At 35.7% G+C, this 20543-nt stretch overlaps 2 protein-coding genes across 2 annotated transcripts; one reads left to right on the top strand and one right to left on the bottom strand.

The window, feature by feature from the left end:
• Positions 1 to 250: 250 nt before the first annotated feature.
• Positions 251 to 3439, bottom strand: LOC106103572. Its single transcript, XM_013283353.1, has 7 exons — positions 3331 to 3439; positions 3119 to 3219; positions 2435 to 2609; positions 2161 to 2340; positions 1707 to 1828; positions 1055 to 1335; positions 251 to 643 (listed from the first exon to the last, which is right to left on the bottom strand). The coding sequence occupies exons 1-7, from the start codon at positions 3370 to 3372 to the stop codon at positions 630 to 632; spliced, it is 915 nt and encodes a 304-aa protein (XP_013138807.1). The 5' UTR covers positions 3373 to 3439; the 3' UTR covers positions 251 to 629.
• A 2298-nt stretch (positions 3440 to 5737) lies between these two features.
• Positions 5738 to 19503, top strand: LOC106103724 (cell death abnormality protein 1-like). The gene is made up of 8 exons (XM_013283566.1): positions 5738 to 5935; positions 6770 to 6860; positions 8312 to 9099; positions 14846 to 14879; positions 16163 to 17034; positions 17172 to 17294; positions 17582 to 17715; positions 18069 to 19503. Exons 1-8 carry the CDS (start codon positions 5832 to 5834, stop codon positions 18236 to 18238), a joined length of 2316 nt encoding a protein of 771 aa, XP_013139020.1. The 5' UTR covers positions 5738 to 5831; the 3' UTR covers positions 18239 to 19503.
• Positions 19504 to 20543: the final 1040 nt, after the last annotated feature.

The following is a 20543-nucleotide window of genomic DNA, read 5'->3' as shown; positions in this document are numbered from 1 at the left end:
AGTATATCGGATTAACATTTGCATATTTCTTTTGTATAAAGGGAAACATAGCAGGTCAGCTGATGCTTGTAAGATCGACAAAAGTATCATAGGGTTTATTGTGAATATTCGTGTGAACATTTTCATAACGTCATCGACATTTTGTATTCGTTTTATGCAGCGTCTCTATCGCGCGGTACACCGATATATCACATACTTTTTATCGATGACATTTGGAATATTTGCAACTGTCATGTAAATGTTTGTAGAAGACCCTTACATTCGAGTTGCGCTTTTAAAGGGCGCAAAATACACTGACAATTATCATAATTATGGCGATGAATTGCTCGTTTTGACAGACGTTTATTATAAACTTTACAATAAATTTTAACACTATTTTTAATGTAATAGTGTAACAAACACCTAATAAGTGAAAAACATAGTAAACATATTACCTTGAAATAATCAATAAATTACTAAACACAAGTTTATATAACATTAATTTGGTTTCTCGGTAACTTCAATAGAGTTTTGTAGACTTCTTTAAAAGTTTAACATTTCTTTGTTGAACTTAAAATTCCTCCGAAGTTGAAACAGTGACGTAAGAATTTCTAATATAAAGTTCATATGGGCTTGATTTCCGTCGCCAATTATTGTGGTAAATCTGAAATTTTATGATACTTAAAATACGTAGAAATAACTCGAATTTAACTTACTGCTAGACTGTTGTGCTTAATGGCGCCTTAACGACTATAAGTACGAAATGAGTAAAATAAGAGAAACATAAAACTCATATTATTTTTTAACAAGAGCTTGCATAAGTTAATCTCAGTTTATCCCACTTGTGTATGATTAGAGATTTTTTTTCTTATTAATGAAAAATAGTAAAGTTTACCCTTAATAGGTATGTAGGGCAACACCGGTAGAGGTACGCCTAGAGGAAGGATTGTCTGAACGTGACATGATCAAGAAGGAAGTGACAACTGAGATGACGGAAGATTAAAGAAGATAGAGTAGGGCAAAGGTGATAATGGTGAGTAAATTTTGGCTTGACACAACAAAAACTTATACTTACGATATGTGTTACTCTGAATGGCATCTATGATCTTTTGGAATACAGCATAGCCTGCGTATGACACTAAAGAAACTGAGGCTACACATCCAATCGCTATTAAAATGTAGGTAGCTGTTGAAATAGAGTTATCGTTAGGTGTTGGAGGGGTTGAATTAAGACTTTCCTTCGCTCCTATTTTATCACATGTCATCACAATATCTTCACAGGAAAGTTCCAGATAATTATCTAACAGGTATACATCTGTGCAGTTTTCAGCAAGACTTGATATCGTCTTTATATACCTGGAATACAATTGAATATAAATAGCAAAGAGGATTTTATGAATTTAAATTATTGTTACAGTGAAGGACTTTGCACATATCAGCTGTACCGATGTTATGGTGGGGCGGAGTTATTTATTTACCAGAAATGTGCCACAGGTCTGCGCAATTATATAGTTTCACAGAATCCCATTCAAAGGCATGGTAAAAAGGCGCCGTAGAGATCCTGGGCGCGATCGTTAAAACTATCACTGCATACTGGCGAAGTAATTCAAAGCTATGTGAAGTCTCTCCTTGGTCTATAGTGGTTGATTATAGCCTAGTCGCCTAACTTGGGTAGGCACAGAGCCCCTCGTGAGGGATGTATAAGTTGACAACAAAGGTCAAATTACCTGTGTGTTGGCAACGGGTTTATTGTTATAATGGGTCCTCCGTCGTAACATGTAGTTTCTTCAAACGCCGTATGGAACTCCTTTTCTTCAATTACTCCTTTCTCAGTTTGATAAGTGATGACCTAAAGACATTAAAATTTAACTAGATGAGAAACAATATGTATTAAACCATTTGTTGTCACTGGTTTTACTAAAGAGGAAGAAAGGGATGGGAATAAAAGATTGCATAAGTTTAATGTACAACCACAACTAGGTAGCCGAATATTCAAATTTCAATTGTTTTTTTTTGTTGCTTCCATTATTCTAATAGTATTATAAGTATAGCTTTTCTATTTAATATAGTTTCTAGATATTTAATCACATTTTATGTAAGTAACGGTATTTCGTTGCGTTTCAGTTATAAAAATTGCTTTCCATCATTCAACGTGGGTGACTGAACGTTGCTAAAACATACCTCTGTTACGGCCTCTGTCTCATACTCTGTATATTCCCTAGTCGGTGTGGATTCTTCAGTCGTTGTATATTCCGTACTTGGTGTATATTCCTTTGTTGATACGTATTCTTTAGTCGGAGTATATTCTGCAGTCGGTGTATTTTCTGTATATTCTATGTCTGTCGTAGTTTTCGGAGTTCTCTAAACAGGAGACAAAAAGTTTAATAATTTACGTAAAGATTTAAAAAGTTATATACACATGTTAACAACAATTTTCTTTACAGAGTTCACTGACCTCTTTTTCATGTATAGTGGTTTCTAGCGTTTTCACAGTACTTGTTACTATACTTTCGCAACTTGTTTCTATGACGTCACAAGAAAGTTGAAGAAAGCAATCTTGTGTCAAAGTATCAGTGCAGTCGTCGTAGGGTATTTCATATTTTGGTATTGTTTTGGAAATGACTGGTACACTAAAAAAACGTATACATTATTAAGCACATACATGTTTTCATGGATTAGGTAGAGGGGATGCAAAATAAGACCCCCATAGAGAAATTAAACATGTAAATTAGATATAAATATTACTTCAAAAGACCATATTGAAGGTCTCGCAAGATCTAGCCTAGATACATGACTACATTATTTTATCTTTTATTATGTTACCTCAAAAACCAGTCAAAGAAAATTTAATGAGTAAAGAAGCAAGAACCTTTGAAGTTATTCTGTTTGTTCTCTTTTTAAAAGACAACTGTAAGTTTTATTAAAGTGAATATAATAGAACTAACCTTTCTAACACCTTAAAAAAGTTCCAAAGTAGGGACTTAATCAGTGCCGTCGTTAGAGTAGGGCGACCGCCCAGGGCGGTGGACAGAAAGGGGCTCGAATATCAACTAATTACATCTTATATAGCACGTCAGCAAGCATGGTAAAAAGGCGGCAATGTCGTCCAGGACGATAATAGGGCTAAAACTGTACTTACATTCCCGGTTTAAAAGTATAATTTGTACCTTCACATGTATTTTCTTCTACAATTGTATAGAAATCCTTGCATTCAAAACAAATGACAGTTTTCTGCAATACCTAAAATGGAGAATTGAAATATGATTTATTCAAATTCAAAGGAAACACATGTTATTAAATTAACTCAAAAGTTTATAAAACCACGACAAATTATTTTATAATTAAATATACCATTAATAACGCAACTGTGTATATTTTAAGAATAGCTTTCATCTTTTACAGCACTTTTTAGTCAATTAAATAAAACGACTCAACAGTTTTACAAAACAATATAATATGGTAAAACCAATTAGACATCCGAGTACAGAAATACTAAAATATTATCCTCATGTTTTTCCTGTTCTATATATTGTTTATGGAATGCTTTATATAGCAAAGACTTTATTTATTTATTTATTTAGCTTTATATACATTCCATACAATTACTTTATTTTTTATTATAGACTTATATATTATTTTTTTATTTTTAATGCTTGTATGGATCCCTGATGGGTAAAAGCCTCCTCCAACTTTGACCAGCGCTCTCTGTCCTTCGCCACGTACACTAGTAGTTAGTACAGCAAAGAATTACCGATACATTAATTCGGTATAAATGTAAATCAAGGCGAAGTCTTTCCTGAAGATTTGTCATTTTTAATTAATCGTATAATATCCTTTCTATGTAGTTATTCAAAGATGTCTTTGAATGACTTTCTGTAGAATTTACTAAATGGCTTTTGCCCGCGATGAATTAAAGAAAACTAAGTAAGCCTATGTCTTCTTTCAGACTGTTCTAAATCTTATTGTTTTGGAGATAAGTAGTAGAAAACTTCCATTCAAATTTTCGCATTTCTTTACTTAAGCATTACTCCATACATGTAGTAAGATTTAATATTTATTATATTACTAGCTTTCGCCCGCGACTCCGTCCGCGCGGATAAAAAAAAAACAAATGCGAGTAGCCTATGTGTTCTTCCAGACTATCCTCTTCATCTGTACCAAATTTCATAGAGATGCCTTTAGCCGTTTAGGCTACAAACTCTAACAAACATCTATCCATCCATCCATCTATCCATCCATCTAAACTTTCGCATTTATAATATTGGTATGATAAAGTGACAAACGAGCAAGCGGCCACCTGGATTCGCCGAAATGGCGAAGCGCCCACTACCCATATGCATCCGCAATTGCAGATGCGTTGACCCTTAATCAACGGAGAAAGTGACAAACACAAAGAGGATATTTCCCCTTCCTATGCGTCCCTGCCACCTTCAAATACACTTAAGAAAAGGGTGGGAAGGAAAAGGCACTAAAATTAGTCCTCCTAATGGGAACATCACGAAGGAAAGTGAGGTTGGAAGACCGAAAAAGGACTAATAAATTACGTGTAATTGAATGCAGATATCGTAACGATATCGTCATACATCCCCAGTATGCAAGTTAAGTACATACTTTAACGATACCTAAAAAAAGGCAACTTAGCAGAAGATGGAGTAATCTTACTTTTTACTAATATTATAAATGCGAAAGTTTAGATGGATGGATGGATGGATGTTTGTTAGCGTTTGTAGCCTAAACGGCTGAACGAATCTCCATGAAATTTGGCACAAGTCTAGAGCATAGTCTGGAAGAACACATAGGCTACTTTTTATCCCGGGATAAGTTACGGTTCCCGTGGGATTCATTAATATTTTATAAAAATATTTGCGAAGAATTTAAACTAGTACATTAAATTTAAACTCAAGTGTTATCGTTACAGGAAACAAAATCTCGACATACGATCATACTTTATGCAATTCTGGACTCTATCACGTACCGAATTAAGTACATAATAGAATGATGGACGGTACGTGTCATTTCACGCGCAATGCATGTCTCTTTGACGGGTTCGTACTTTCTGTTAACTGTTTGTGTTAAACTCTGGTCCATCAGTTTGTTTGTAATAAATTTTGTTTACTTTAAGTCGTTTTATGTTTTTAACAGATGTCAAATGAAAGATATTTGTAAAATGTTTTTATGTTTCCTAAACATTTTGCATTAAAGAAGGATTTTAATGTTTTTTTTGTATTTTACAATTGTATAATAAGATTTTTTAAATGTGTTAGTTTTCATTTACTAAATATGAGCTTTATTGTCATTAACATAAGGTATATAGTCATTAAAGTGCTCTTTGTTCGAATTTTAATTCAGTTTTATTCCTGAAAAGTATAGAAGAAAATGTAATACAACGGAGATAAACGCATCTTTCGATTGCATCATCATTTTCTTTAGTTGGGATCGTGGTCAAGTGCCATCGTAACAAAAATAATACTAAAAAATTAAAAACACAATATACAATAGATCAAATTAATCACACAGGGGATAGTTGCTGCCTTATTTAAAAAAAAAACTACTAATAGACAAAAATTAATAAGAATAGATTAAAGATACACATTAACTTTGATAGAATACTAATTATTTAAGGTAATTAGTTAATAAGGCTGTTAAAAAAACGATTTGCCAGTATAGTATGAAAAAACAAAGTTCACAGCAGGGGCGGGTCGCTAGTTAACTGATATGTGTCGAGTACTTAGACGATAACCCATCACATTGTCTCTGACTTTCATACAAATCGGTTGCGTTAAAACGTCATCGAATTTCTCGACACGCGACTGGTAGCTCGTGTAATGACTTTGCGTTGAAAGCTCTTTAAGATGTTTATAAAGTTTGTGCTTGTGGTTTTTTTTGTTTGTTACTTGGATGTGTTTTGTGATGCAATCCAGCCCGGAGACCCTGGAGTATGTATTGTGCAAACCAGGTCTGTTTAAATTTCAAGTTTTTTTTAGTTGTGAATAACATCTGGCCTAATTTTTGTTTAGTTAAGATTTTCATATGTTAATAATGTTCTGCACGCAAAGAGATTTATAAAGTACTAGCTTTCGCCCGCGACTCCGTCGGCGCGGAATTAAAAAAAAACAAAGTGAGTAGCCTATGTGTTCTTTCAGACTATCCTCTACATCTATGCCAAATTTCATCGAGATCCCTTCAGCCGTTTAGGCTACAAACTCTAACAAACATCCATCCATCCATCTAAACTTTCGCATTTATAATATTGGTAAGATTAGAAAGATATAGAGTAGGCATAGTTGACACTACTCGAAACATTTTTCATATCATCTTACAACACCATCTATTGATAGATCCTCAAAACCACATGTCAATATGATTAATTTTGTTTAAATTGATTGCCAAAAATATCTCTGTCTGCACTACACGTTAAAAGATTTATAAAATTTACTCAAGCTCTATAATCTTTGGCGTAACTTTATTCTGATTATTTTGAGATTTTGGTAATTATTTTCTATGCTAATTTTATAAAGAGGTGAGATTTAATTGTTTGAATGATCTCCGATACTATTTGACTGGTTTGGAAACTTTCACCATTAAAAGCTGTATTATTACTAAGTAAAACATTTTTTTTTAAATTTCGCTCGGACGAGATGGACCAAATTCGGCTGCAACTTATTCGATAGTATAATATGGTTGGCAGTTAAAGTGTTCCAATAGTATAATGTGTCCTTTCCTTAATCTATAACTTTAATAGACTTTGATTTGGTTAAAAAAATTAAACATTTTATTCTTACTATTTCAGCTTTAAAAATTATCGATGGAAGACATTTTATGTGCATGTATCAAAATGGTGCGGTAGAACCAGATGTGTAGAGAAGAGAAGAAGAAAAGAAGTAAGTTTCTATTCCCGTGCGGCTTCATCCGCATGAAATTATAAAAACTTTAATTTATGGTTTACGTTTGTCAAATTCTAAATGTCAAAATTACCGTTACCATTAACGTTAATTTGCTTCCTTAATGTTGGCAGCTTGTAGTTTATGGTCCCTTACCCATATGAAGGTTGTTTTCTAATGTATTTATATTTTAAGTTTAAAACCGTGAACATGTAAACCCTAAAGCGTTCTGTATGTAGGGCTTTTTATAAAAGAAAGAATTATTTAAAAATACCCTGTGATTTTTTTTTATAACATAAGGTGGCAAACGAACAATCGGTCACCTGAAACCGCCAAAATGGCGAAGCGACCGCTGCCCATAGACATCCGCAATTGCAGATGCGTTGCCTACCCTTATACGACGGAGGAGGAGACGCACATAAAGAGGATATTTCCCCTTCCTATGCATCTCCCCCACCGTCAAATCCACTTCCTCTTCCCAACTTCTCCTTATAAGAAAAGAGTGGTAAAGAGAAAGGGACTTAAATAAGGCCTCCGGCACCACACTCATCAGACGAAACACGGAATTGCTTCCATTTCACGCCTGTCTTCTGTGTGGTCGTGGTATTACACCGGGCGTGCCGGCCCATTCGTGCTAAGATGTTAAAGCGGGCACTACCACTGTTGACTTTGCTGACATTGCTTTTGTTTATTGCTGACATCTTACGCCACGAAGTATTGTATGTTTACGTTTTATTTTATTAGTATAGATAGTATAGGTAGATAAGTATAAGTATAGATTGTTAAACTCGACAGATTCCTTACTTAAGTGTTGTTAAATCGATGTTCTTAATAAACATGGAGAGTATTATTTAACAATTGCACTTTTTTATTTTTAATTAGTTTAAATAAAACATATAGAAAGTAGTAGAATATATTAGTAATTGCGATCGTCGTAACTACGGTTACCTATAACTATAAAATTAATGCAAGTTGTGAAGAGAGGATGTTTGTATCGGAGATGTGGAGGGGACGTGCTTTGGAAAATAAAGGCGGAGTAAGGACACAACCGGAACCGCCTACGCGACTGGAATTAGCATTGGTAATAAGATGTTGGGAACTTAGGACAGGTTACGAATAACGAGTTAATGCATTTTTACTATTGATTATGACGACCGTGTCCTGACGAACAGATATACATATACTGGGACGTAGAATGCATTTGTAAATCTTACTAATATTATAAATGCCAAAGTTTAGATGGATCGATAGATGTTTGTTAGAGTTTGTAGCCTAAACGGCTAAACGGATTTCTATGAAATTTAGTATAGATATAGAGGATAGTCTGGAAGAACACATAGCTTTTGTTTTTTTTTTTCATACCACTAAGGACGTCCATGAGTGGAGAGGAATTAGTATATTGAATCCTTTTTTGCATGCTTTGTACGCTAAATCTGTATTTTATATTCCAGACGTTCATCGTGACGAGGAATCAGACGGTTTGCTGTAAGGGCTGGGGCTACCGCAGCATGGACGACAGCTGCGGCCCCCTGTGCAGTACGGGCTGCCTCGGAGGACGCTGCATCGAGCCCGACCGCTGCCACTGTGACCCGCCTGCGCGCCTCGACCCTGAGCGACCCAACGTCTGCCTGTTTCCCGTCTGCGAATCGCCCTGCCACAATGCTCACTGTGTCGCCGACAACAAATGCGAATGCGACCCTACCTACGAAAGGCATAACACCACGCACTGCTATCGTTGTGATCCAGGGTACGCCATCGATAACGACTTCAACTGCGCCCCTGTCTGCGACCAACCTTGTAGCAACGGACAATGCATCGGACCAAACATCTGTGGATGCTCCTCCGGTTATACGGTCAATGACACCTTCACTTGTGTACCGGTGTGTAAAAATGCTTCGGTCAATTCAATTTGCACCGCCCCAAATCATTGGACATGTTTGGCGGGTTATACTGAAGTTAATAGTACTTGCGTTCCGCGATGTGACTCTTGTGAACATGGCCAATGTGTTGGACCAAATGTTTGTGCTTGCGATGCCGGATATACAAACGGGAGTAGCGGCTGTGTTCCAGCATGTAACCACACTTGTGAGAACGGTGTATGCTCGGCGCCCAACGTGTGTTCCTGTAACGAAGGTTACGTCAAAGACGATGACTTCCGCTGTGTAACGCCGTGCCGCAAGGAGTGCCCGGGCGGCTGTGACGACGAAGGTGTATGCCTCGACTGCAGCGTTCCATTTAGGTACGTACTTATTTTATTGCGATTTTTTCTACAGAGTTCCTACAGAGTGCCTCGAAGCCTAGCCTAAGATACGTCCGACTAGGCCATACTCAACCACGCTCTCCCAGCGCTACTTAATTACACACACATCTTTGAATTTCGAAACAGATATATATTTTTACACAATTAATGTAATTGTAACAACTTAATTAACTTAAACACTTAGGCCATTGTCTCCCGTCAAATGGCGTGTTATTCTAATATGTCTGAATGACATTGACAGCTGTCATAGGAAGGGACGTCTATGCCGATGATCTAGGGTTGCGCTGATTTTCTTCTTAACAATGGTTGTGTCACGTTGTTTTCCTACACCATAAGAACATCGGGTAAATGTACATAAATATAAATGAAACTGTAAATTCGAATAACAAATTGGTATATGGCCGAATTCGAACCCAGGCCTAGATTTCGTAGGTTTATTACTTAAAAAAAAGTAGTTTCTGCCAGCGCTGGGATCAAAGATAAAAGCAGTTGTGGGTTGAAATTGCAATACAATAAAAGATCCGTCATTGACATTGTTTTGCCTGTCAACGATGTACAATGCGATTGCGTAGGCGACGGAAGGCGAATTGTCCCTACATTGATAGCGCCAGGACAGGACGCGGTACACTCGGTTGCAATGTTACTCATCTGAACCCTGTTGACACGCCTTGGCATTGATTGGCAGTTATTTAAAAAAGGGTTAAATGAAAACATTTTTACTGTGACCATTTATTAAATTTTAAGAAAACTTGCATTATCTGATTGTAATCTTATTTTGTCTTTAATAAGAACGTAAATAAAAATCTCATTTACTAACAAATAATTTTAAGTCTTTCCCTGATAAGGAGTGGTTATGAAACATAATTAAAAAAAGAATGCTAAAGTATAGTCGTTATTTACACTTTAGATATAATTGACTGTCGATGAAAATAATTAGAATTTAAAAATTTCTAAATTTATTTCCGTACTACCATTTGTTGCATTTAAGTGTACTACTGAGTTATGCTCGTGCGCATTGTCTCCGTGACGCAAAACGAATGTATGATCGATGCGAGTGCTGTCGGCCAATTGTATGACAAAAGAGAATTTAGTTATCATAAACATCTACGAAGGGTTATTTTTAACATGGAATTAATTTTGTTACTAGTATTTTATTACACACTAGCGTTCTTACAAAATAACCAAAGGTAACCTATGTGTTCTTCCATGCTCTAAATGTATGCCAAATTTCATCGACATCCGTTTAAGCGGTAAACTCTAACACACATCCATCCATATAAATTTTCGCATTTATAACATTAGCAAGAAGTAAGATACATTTATGACGACCAAAGATTTATTACTCAAAATATACATACCTTAATTAATTTTGTTTTTTACTACTATGTGGTTGTTCTGATTGGTTGGAAATAAAAACTTTTCTAGTCCTTTTTTTTTCGCGGGGGAAATCTTAATAAAGATACCTTGTCCCCGGGTTGGGATATGGTTATGAAGGGTTCTGGCTGGGTCGCGCAAGATAGCGCAAGCGTTCCCGTGACCCAGCCACTGGCGGACAGAAGGAACACCGCTGGGTTTTTGGTGGGTATTCCGGCCATTTTCTATCTTGGCCGGCGAGTCCCACATACCCCCCCTGGCAATGGGGGGATGCGTAAAGGCATTTTCCCAGCGACAAAAAAAAATGGTTAAGTAGGGTTATACCTACTAAAACCCCCTCGGTGGCCATCCGTGCTACAAGTGGGGCTCCGGGATCATAGCTGTCATTTGTGCGATCAACAGGAAGTACGCGCTTCCACAAAGTTCTATTATGCAATTATTTGTTTGTTAACTTAAATAACACATTGTTACGTCAATGCTTGTTTGTTGCATATAATGAAAGGTATTTTCCTATGCATTGTGAAGGCAGATTATGAAAATATTCCTGTAACTCATGTTTAAATTTAAATATAAAATAAAATTCCATATTTTATACACATTTTTTTGCGTTTAGAAACGCTAAAAAATCTCACTAAAGCTTACATACGCTTATTAATGTCTATAGGACTAACTAATAATAGAACAGTTTCCAGTTTTGTCAAATATATCTGAACGATCGGACTGTTCAGAAACTGACCGTTTGTAGGCTTTTGAATTGCAGAGTTTTTTTTCGGGAGAATGAAGTCTTATGGAAAAGCTATTCTGTAAATATAAAATGATTTAAAAAGGATATTTCTTAGTCTTTTTATTTGAATTGATATTAAACCAACGTAAATATTCAGTTTTTTTAAGGCCCAGGATATTAATTTATATGTATACTAGCTTTTGCCCGCGACTCCATCCGAGTAGAATTTTAAAAAAAAATTTAGTAGCCTATATGTTCTTCAAAACTATCCTCTACATCCATACCAAATTTCATCGAAATCCGTTCAGCCGTTTAGGCTACAAACTCTAACAAACATCTATCCATCCATCTAAACTTACGCATTTATAATATTAGTATGATTAGTGTGATTAATTAGCGAAAAATTGAAAACATTCGAAATAAACACGTTACGGCACTGAGTCACATCTTGCGATATTAAAAAGCGGTGTGTAGCTAATTAGTTTTGATTAAATTAGGAACTTTACAAAGCGATGACTAATTAGAAATGTTTACAGTGAGTTACAATCATTTTTATACTTTTAATTAACCTTATGATAAAACATTATTTGCTTTTCGATAGAAGGAAAAACCAATTTATTTCATTTTCAACTAATTATAATTGAAATAGCTTAACAAATATAGTTTTATAAAAGTAGATATAAACGGAATAATGATATAAGAATTGCAATTGACAAGATCTTTAATTATGAATGTGGAGTACACCGTAGAGGTATGTCTAGAAAGAGATTGATGGATATCGTAAAAGGTTACATAATTAAAAAGATCAGAAGATAGAACCTGGAGGAGGAAAATCTGGTGCGCAGACATTCTATCGTTAAATGCATTGAAAATTACGTGAAATTTAACTAATTTTAATGCGCTTACAATTATTCCGGGGTAGAGTAGGTAGGTAGTGGGTAGGGTAGGTAGATCGCCGCCATCGTAGGTAGTAGGCATCGGGTGTTAAAAAACAAATGAAATCAAAATCTCCCAAGTAACAAATTTTTGAACCACTAGAATAAAAGCAGTATTAGTTTTTGGTGATAGCCAGAACTAACTTGGGAGAGCGCCGGTGAGCCTTGTTCAAGGAGAGGCATCGACTTGTTCTAGGAGTTCGAGCATTGTCCTGTAGGTTACAGGACAAAGAGATTAGATGTTTCTGCAGAATATTATTAGATATTTACTGTAGCGCCCTTCCAATTATAGAATTTGATATGTCAATTTCTTCATATCGCTGTTCATTGCGGTCATTTATGACCTACTTTCGCCCGCGACTTCATCCACATCAATTTAAAAAAAACAAATGTGAGCCTATGTTGTGTTCTTCCAGCCGTTTAGACTACAAACTCTAAGAAACATTTATCCATCTAAAATTGTGAAGGCGTAACGATTTGTTCTGTGTCCATTCATCACTAGAAAGTTTGAAAGATGGCGCCACTGTCATAAACAGCTCGGTAATACGTCTGCATTATAATTTCGCTAATCGAATATTTATCATTCTCTATACGTGTTGTACGGTACATTTTTTTGCACAGCCAAATTAAGAAGCTTTTATTAAGGCGACCTCACACTAGCCACTGGAGCGGAACACTGTGATACGCTTGGATGCGAAAATATTAAAAGAAATCCGATTTTCTTATATTCGAGGTGAACTGTACTTGTATCTGTTATGTCTATTAAAAAAAATGAATGATGTATTCTTCTCACGAATTTGTATTCTGTATGAGGCGTACATGCGGTATACGTCGGATCGTGTGAATATACCTTAATGTTTCGCACAGGCCGTGCACAGAATATGTAGGCGTATGTCACATCTCGTCCGTGTCCTGCGCTATCGGTCGCCGGATGTCTATAAAGCTGTCCGGTCTGATATTCATTGTTCTTGTGCACAGTGTAGCTATGGTATAGACCGAACATTTCCCGAGTATTTTATACTGTCATTGTAATAATATAAACATGTTTTATAATCTGTTACCAACATTTATACTGTAAATTTACAGTAACTATAGTTCCTATATTTCGATGTTTTAAATGAACAAAAAAAGAAAAAGATGAGTTAAGAATTGGCAAAGTGTCAATTTTTGAAGACGCTAATTCACACCAAAAATCCGGTTGTGTCTCGCTACTATTTATATTTACCAATTTACTTGCCAAGCCCTTTGGTACATTTAAAAATAACCTATAATTAGACTTTTTTTACGTATAGACGTAAAAAAAGTTTCGCATAGGCGAAATATATGAATAAGATGGTTATATCTTGATGTTTAAAATGTCTTTGTAATTTATATCAATGATTAAAATTGTAGGAAATATTAACGTACGTATAAAGTTGTGAATCTTAACATTTGATTAAAATAATTTTATCGTTGATTTAGGATAAAGGTAAATTAATAAATAATTACACGTCCTGTCATCATTAAAATTCTATTTATGAAAAAAAAAAACATAATTTGAAAGCTCTATTTTATTGTTACACTGTGCATAATCCCGATATCACACGGAGGTCAATTAAAAAGTACAGCGTACTTATGTATTTAATTGCAGTCGCATTGTAGAGTCGTCCCCGTATTGTTGGCGCCTTAATTATAAATATAGTATTCAATCCATATATTGGTCGTTAAGTTTTTAAACGACAGTGTATCTGTTCGTATCGTTAGTCGTAGTGACGTGCTCGAGGCAATCGTTCGTGTTCTCACATCGATTTTATTCGCGAATAATCGTTTGGAATATTTTCGAACGCATCGTGTAGCCGCATCCGTTGATAGCATATCGCTGGATGTAGCCAGTGCTGGATGATATAAGCCATTACAAAATAAACGTCTGTTAAACGATTGTGTAAATCAAAATGAGAACGTTTTATGTGGTGTTTATTTTATTTGTGCTTTACGAAACTGGAGTATGTTTGAAAAAGGGTGATGTCGGTGTTTGTATTAAGATAGTGTAAGTTTTTTCAGATTGACCAGTTGTTACGTACATCTATTAAAATTAATTTCAGGCTTGGATACACTTTGACGTCTTAAATCCCAGTTTTCGTTAGATATTAATTTAAGCTTTCGTGAGACATTATTATAAGGCTAACACAGACGTCTTATTTTACGGGCTTGTTGAGAAAATTCAACGTAAGGGCTTTCTTTACACTTATAAATTAAAGAAATATGCGGTTCTTCTCTTGTAGTTTTAAAAACTATGTTTCACTTGTCATACAATCAATTTTAGGTTTTCTAAACGGTGAAATAACCGCGAAGGTTGTTGACTTGTTTTGACGATTTCTGTGGATCTTATTATCATTCACACTTCCTCATTTAAACTAATAACAATTGATAACGGTTCAAATATATTTGATATTTTCATTTTCTTCTAAATGTAAATAATTTATTAATGACCTTGGGTCATCCTAAAGTAATATTGAGTACAGTTATCAATTATATGAACAAAATAATAGCTTCGTAAACATGGAAATGATATGCAAGTTCAGAGAGTTACCAAAAGGTACACTGTCATTTAGCGCGTAAACAATTTGATTGCTTTTTGAAAGAATACTAATTTTTTTCTAACATATGCATAGATTTTACAATAACTTTTAATTGTTTCTTTGTCTTGTTTCAGTCCCGTGAGTGGAAGGAGGCCTCGGGATAGAGTGGTAAGAAAGTATTCTTAATTTTTAAACTGCAAATCATACTTAATATTGAAATGCGAAAGATGAATGGATGTTAGATGTTGAAATTTATAGCTTTAACGGCTGAACGATGAAATTTGGTACAGTTGTAGAGGATAGTCTGGAAGAACACAGGCTAATCACTTCTTTTTAAATGCACGCGGGCAGAGTGCCGGGCGAAAATGTAATTGCAATATTTTAATTATAAACACTTTACGTAAAGCTTGTACTAGGATATGAATCACGATAATAAACAGAATTCAAACTTACGACCATGTGATCGGATGTCAGTACTCTTAGCCGAGCTATTGGTAGTAAAATGTATGGAAGCGAGATAAGACTTTTGTGTATTCTCGCGAAAACTACAGACAAGAGCGGGCGCACATCTTTAATTAAATGTCGATTGTTTTGCAGCCAATTCAACTGTTTAGTTGCACGACTAAAAATCAAGTACTGTGCGACCTCCATATAAGCTTATAGGAATCAAAAGACTAAACAGTCTTGCGATGGTTTAATCAAAGTGTGCGCGCTCTTATCAAGTACTGTGTCAAGATTATGGAATAAGTTGTTATATTTAGTAAGTTAATATGTTAATGTTGTAAATGAACAAAGAACATCCTGTACATGAAATTATGGGATAAGTTCTTGATACATTTTATATTTTAAAACGCATATGATTCATGCAGTATTGAGTAGGGTACAATCGACCTTTGTAATGACCATTATGGTGAAATACCGGATAAGTCGAATCCAAAGGACAAATTATAGTTGTTATACAATGGTTGTTTATCGAATTAAAAGTGTTTGTGGCATCGTTGTGTTTTTTACCTAAGTACTCTATATGAGTTTTCTATCTTAAGCCCGCTCAGTTATAACTGAACAGTTGGAATGTTTAGTAAATATTGTTAGACCAGAGGGTATGTTATAAATAAATAGATTATTATGTTGGGATTGAATATTGATTAATACAATATGTTTTTAAAATAATTACACATTTTGTAAATGCGACGTTTTACATCTAATTGGCGGATATTTTGTTTTCAATTTAACAATGCCACGCTAAAGACTAAAAAGCATTCTTATCAATACTGTGACATATACTACCGCAATAGTTATAAATAATACAATGCTTGTTGTGTTCATGTTTATTGTGACTTCGTGGCAAAAGCTATAGATAGAAATGTCCAGTTTCATTACAAAGATAGTGAATGTTAGGGTAAAGTTATGTAATTACTTGACTATTAAATCTGTTACTTATCAATTTGCAGATGATAGAAAAGCCTGCGTGCTGTTCAGGATGGAAGTACGACTCTAATACCAAGAAGTGCAACTTCTATTGTAGATTCGGTTGCGAGAGAGGCACGTGCGTGGGCCCCAATGAATGCAGTTGTGAACCGCCGCTGCAGCTGGTCAACCACAGATGCGTGGAACCTGAGTGCGACCCGCCCTGCCAACATGGACAATGTCATCCAAACAACACTTGCATTTGTGATGCAGATTTCGAGAAAATTAATTCGTCATACTGTGCACCTAAATGCGAGCCTGGATATGAACGTCAGTGTATTAACGGCACTTGCGCTTCCGATGTCCATTCCGATCCACTGTTGTGCAGACCCGTATGCGAGTCGGAGTGTATTCATGGTGTTTGCGTAGCTCCTGGCGTCTGCAAATGTAATGAAGGATATAAGAATGATGGTTCGTCGGAATGCAAGCCGGTGTGCAAGGCGTGCGGCAACGGCACTTGTGTGGCTCCCAACAAATGTCAATGCTTCAAAGGTTATTCTACTGATGAACAAGGGTTATGCGTACCTGAGTGTGAGACGCCGTGTGTCAACGGTTCATGTTCGGAACCAAACGTTTGCTCTTGTCCTCAAAATTATACTTTAAAACGAACTGTAGAAAACAATACTACGATAGACAAATGCTGGCCAGTTTGTTCACAAACCTGCGTCAATGGATACTGTAAGTTACCAAATACTTGTGCCTGTGAGCCCGGTTTCGTGACGATGAATGAAAGTTCGACTATCTGTCGCAAGGAATGCGATGGACCATGTGAAAATGGTGTTTGCACATTATTCGGACATTGTGACTGCAATCAAGATTTTCAACTTGAAAATGGAACATGTGTTCCTGCTAATATGTGAGTTGTAACGCTTTTTTTTTCGATTTCGTTAGTTTTTGTTTTTGCTAAATCGATCAGCTTTACGTTATATACGAAGCGATCTGATGATGAAGATAATTTTTAAAAGATTTAGGCATTTTGTTCTATGTTTGTAGTTCAAAGTTGGATTGCGATGCGTGTGGGGGGCACTGCATATTAGGCGACTGTCGCTGCGATGACGACAGCCCCTGTTCTATGACGGCCGCTGTTGAAACAGCCGAGATCGAGTCCTCCGCCAGGTTTGTTAACAATTTAAATTGTAGTAATAAGACTACGTTTGAAGAAAAATAAAACATGACAAGATGTAAATGACTGAGGGAGTAGAAGTAGGTCTAAGCTATGTTAGAGAGACGGCCTTGACGAATTGTGGCGGACCGCCTCCTATCTTATGTGGTTATGCCAAAAAACAAAAGGAAAACAATGCATTATTTGGTCTGAATATTGTTTTGTAATCATTCAGAGTAAACAAGAGTCGTAATTTACAATATCGTTACGTCATTAAGTTGCATAAATTTTACTTTTTCAGGTTAGCCGGTCTGGAGCTATCGTGGGTGGTAGGAGGTGCTGTTAGCTTGCTATTGCTTACACTTCTGATTGCTGTCTTCGGTCACATGTGGAAGAGAAGAAGGGACTATGGAGTTAAAGCACCTGACAATAATAGTAAGTGTACTAAGAAGTTCCCAAACTCATTTTCCTTGTGGAGCCAAATCGAGGTTTTTAATCATTTTTTTACACCCGACCTTATATCACGTTGTGCCTTCACTTCGAGACCAGATCAAATTTTCGTGGACTCCTATTTACAGCTTTTGGGCCCACAATCTTGTTTCCAACAAGTGGATCATCAGGTTTCCTTTGAACCATAAGGGTTTTTACAACTTTGCAAATTATGTATACACTAATGGAATTGATACTAAACATACAAGAAAATAAGAAATTACTATACATTTAAGCATTCTTTAGAGAGAAAGTAATCCATACAATGGATTTGTAGTTGTCATATTAATATTTTTCAGGTGGTGCTTTCAGTAGCGTGGCGTATACTGTACCAGGTACCCTCTTAACTATAGGAGATGTGAGAAGAGAGGCCAGAGACAACGAGAACGACTACGACGAGGAAAACGAAGATCCGAGCCGAGCTGCGGCAGAAACATTACTGGAACATAAAACCGTTCCTAATGTATAACACTGTTAGAACATAATTACGGATTCCTCTGTCAAAATGTAACATTATGTTTTTCGGTACTCCTCACCATGCGAATTTTGTCTTTTTTCTCAAAGAGAAAAAGAGGAAAGGCTTTATTGTAGTACATTAAGACGGTGGAATTCCGTGGATATGACAATGATAGTACAAAATAACGAAACAAAACAAATGAAAGTACATTTTAAATTATTTTTGTTTTAAAAATGTTGTTCCAAATTTAAAATTTATTGAACTATATATTGATATTGAAATTGAATGGATCTGCTTATATCAAATTATCTAAAGAAAGAAAAAAATATTTTTATAGCGATATTTTAAACGCGAGTGGATTTATTTATTTTAATTTTATAACTACCCTCAGCAATAAAGTACTTGTAACTACCTACTTATTAATTACATTTGTAAATATTTAATGCCCGATATTTTTTTCCATACTCATTTATTTTTATTATTTGTAAAATTAATTGCTAATTAATATCTATCTTTGAAAAAAATATTCTCTAGATAATAGCTAGCTAGCTAGCTAGCTAGCTAGATAATAGCTAACCAGACCTAGAGGAAGATCGCCTATGAGATGGACCGACCAGATTAGAACGGCAATGGACGTACCCTTGCATCAATGTGCGAAAAAAGCAGCGTACAGGGAGGAGTGGCGGCGTCTTGTAAAGCGGGTCACTGATACGTGATAACCACGACGAGTCTGTAAAGACTCAAGCGACAAAAAAGAAGAAGAAGATAATAGCTGTTAAAAAGATTTGAATTGAGTTCCACAACAAAAATATGAATTAAAATAGAGTATAATTCCACTAATAACAGTTTTGTTAATATGTTATATTGTAAAGATCATAAATATTTATTGGAAAACTAGATACACCCTAAATTGGGGTCTTAGGATCCTTCAAGAAGCGAGCCTACGATTTCCTAAAAGGCCGGCAATGCATCTGAAGTTCCTCTGGTGTTGCGGATGTCCATGGGCGTCGCTGACCACTTCGGTGTTCTCGCCGCTCGTTTGCCCCCTTCTCATATAAAAAAAATTAATAATGTATCTTTTGTAGTCCTAAGTGTATAGTCACTAATTCTAGGATTTAAGCGATTGTCGACCTTTGGAAGGTCTCTAAGGAATATTATTTAAATTTTTACATGAATAAAATAAATATCATTTACTTTGTGATAATATTGATTGGTTTAAGCATTTGTAATTGTTGTTGACAACGAGAAATGACAATAAATACTTATTTTTAATAATATCTGTTTATTTATTTAACTTAAGTGGTATCTTAATACTATTTTATTATAAAAAAGATTTTAAATGCCGAGGGACGATTGGTCAAAGCGTATGAGTATTCTAGTGAAGGAAAAAAGAAAATGCCAAAATAATGGTTTCCGAGAACCCCTACTGGTAAGTTTCTTCAGATCTACAGGTCCTTGGTTCGAATCCAACTTTTTTCCCAAAAATTTTCGAATTTCATCTAATTTACCCGACCTTCTAACGGTGAAGGAAAACATATGTCTGAAGTGAACCAACCCTCTGTCGGCCAGCGTAGTTGACTATGGCCTTTTTTTGGCGTTGGGGGAAAATCTTCCAAAGCTGTGCCCTCTGGGGGGAAGACAGAGTTATGCAGTATTTGATTCATTAAAACCTACTCGGTGGCCATCCTTCAGTGACTTACTCGAAGATTACGGGACTTTCAAGGACACCGGAAGGTTGACTATGCCCTTGTCACCCCCAAATTACGTCAGACTCCAAGTCTCTCAACGTGGACGTATAGTAAATTGGTGATTGAAATATCATTTTTAGTACGCTTGAATATTGCGAGAAAGGTTGAAAGTGAATTTTAGCTTTATTTTTAATTATAAAAACAATTATTTGGTCAGAATTATTGTCGTATTTCGACCAATGTTTTATAATTACTAGTAAAATTTAACCTTGTACTTAATACAAACATATTTGATACGAAAATTAAAGATTTATCCTCATTCTATATTTAGGCCATTCGCACATGAGCTTATGCCTCGTGTCTCCTACGTTTAAAACATTTTTTTTTATAATATAAGGTAGCAATCGAGCAAACGGCCACTCAAATCCACCGAAAAGGAAAGCGACTGCTGCCCATAAACATCCGCAATTGCAGATTCGTTGCCTACCCTTAATTGACAAAGGAGAAGACGCACAAAAAGAGGACATTTCTCCTTTCTATGCGTCTCCTCCACCGTGAAATCCACTTTTCCTTCCCATCCTTACCTCTAAAGAAAGGGGTGACAAGAGAAAGGGACTAAAATTAGGCCA

Source organism: Papilio polytes, unplaced genomic scaffold (genome assembly GCF_000836215.1).
Source record: "Papilio polytes unplaced genomic scaffold, Ppol_1.0 DF823731.1, whole genome shotgun sequence".
Taxonomy (NCBI): domain Eukaryota; kingdom Metazoa; phylum Arthropoda; class Insecta; order Lepidoptera; family Papilionidae; genus Papilio; species Papilio polytes.
Note: the sequence above shows the minus strand (reverse complement) of the source record. Positions and strands in the feature narration are given on the sequence as shown.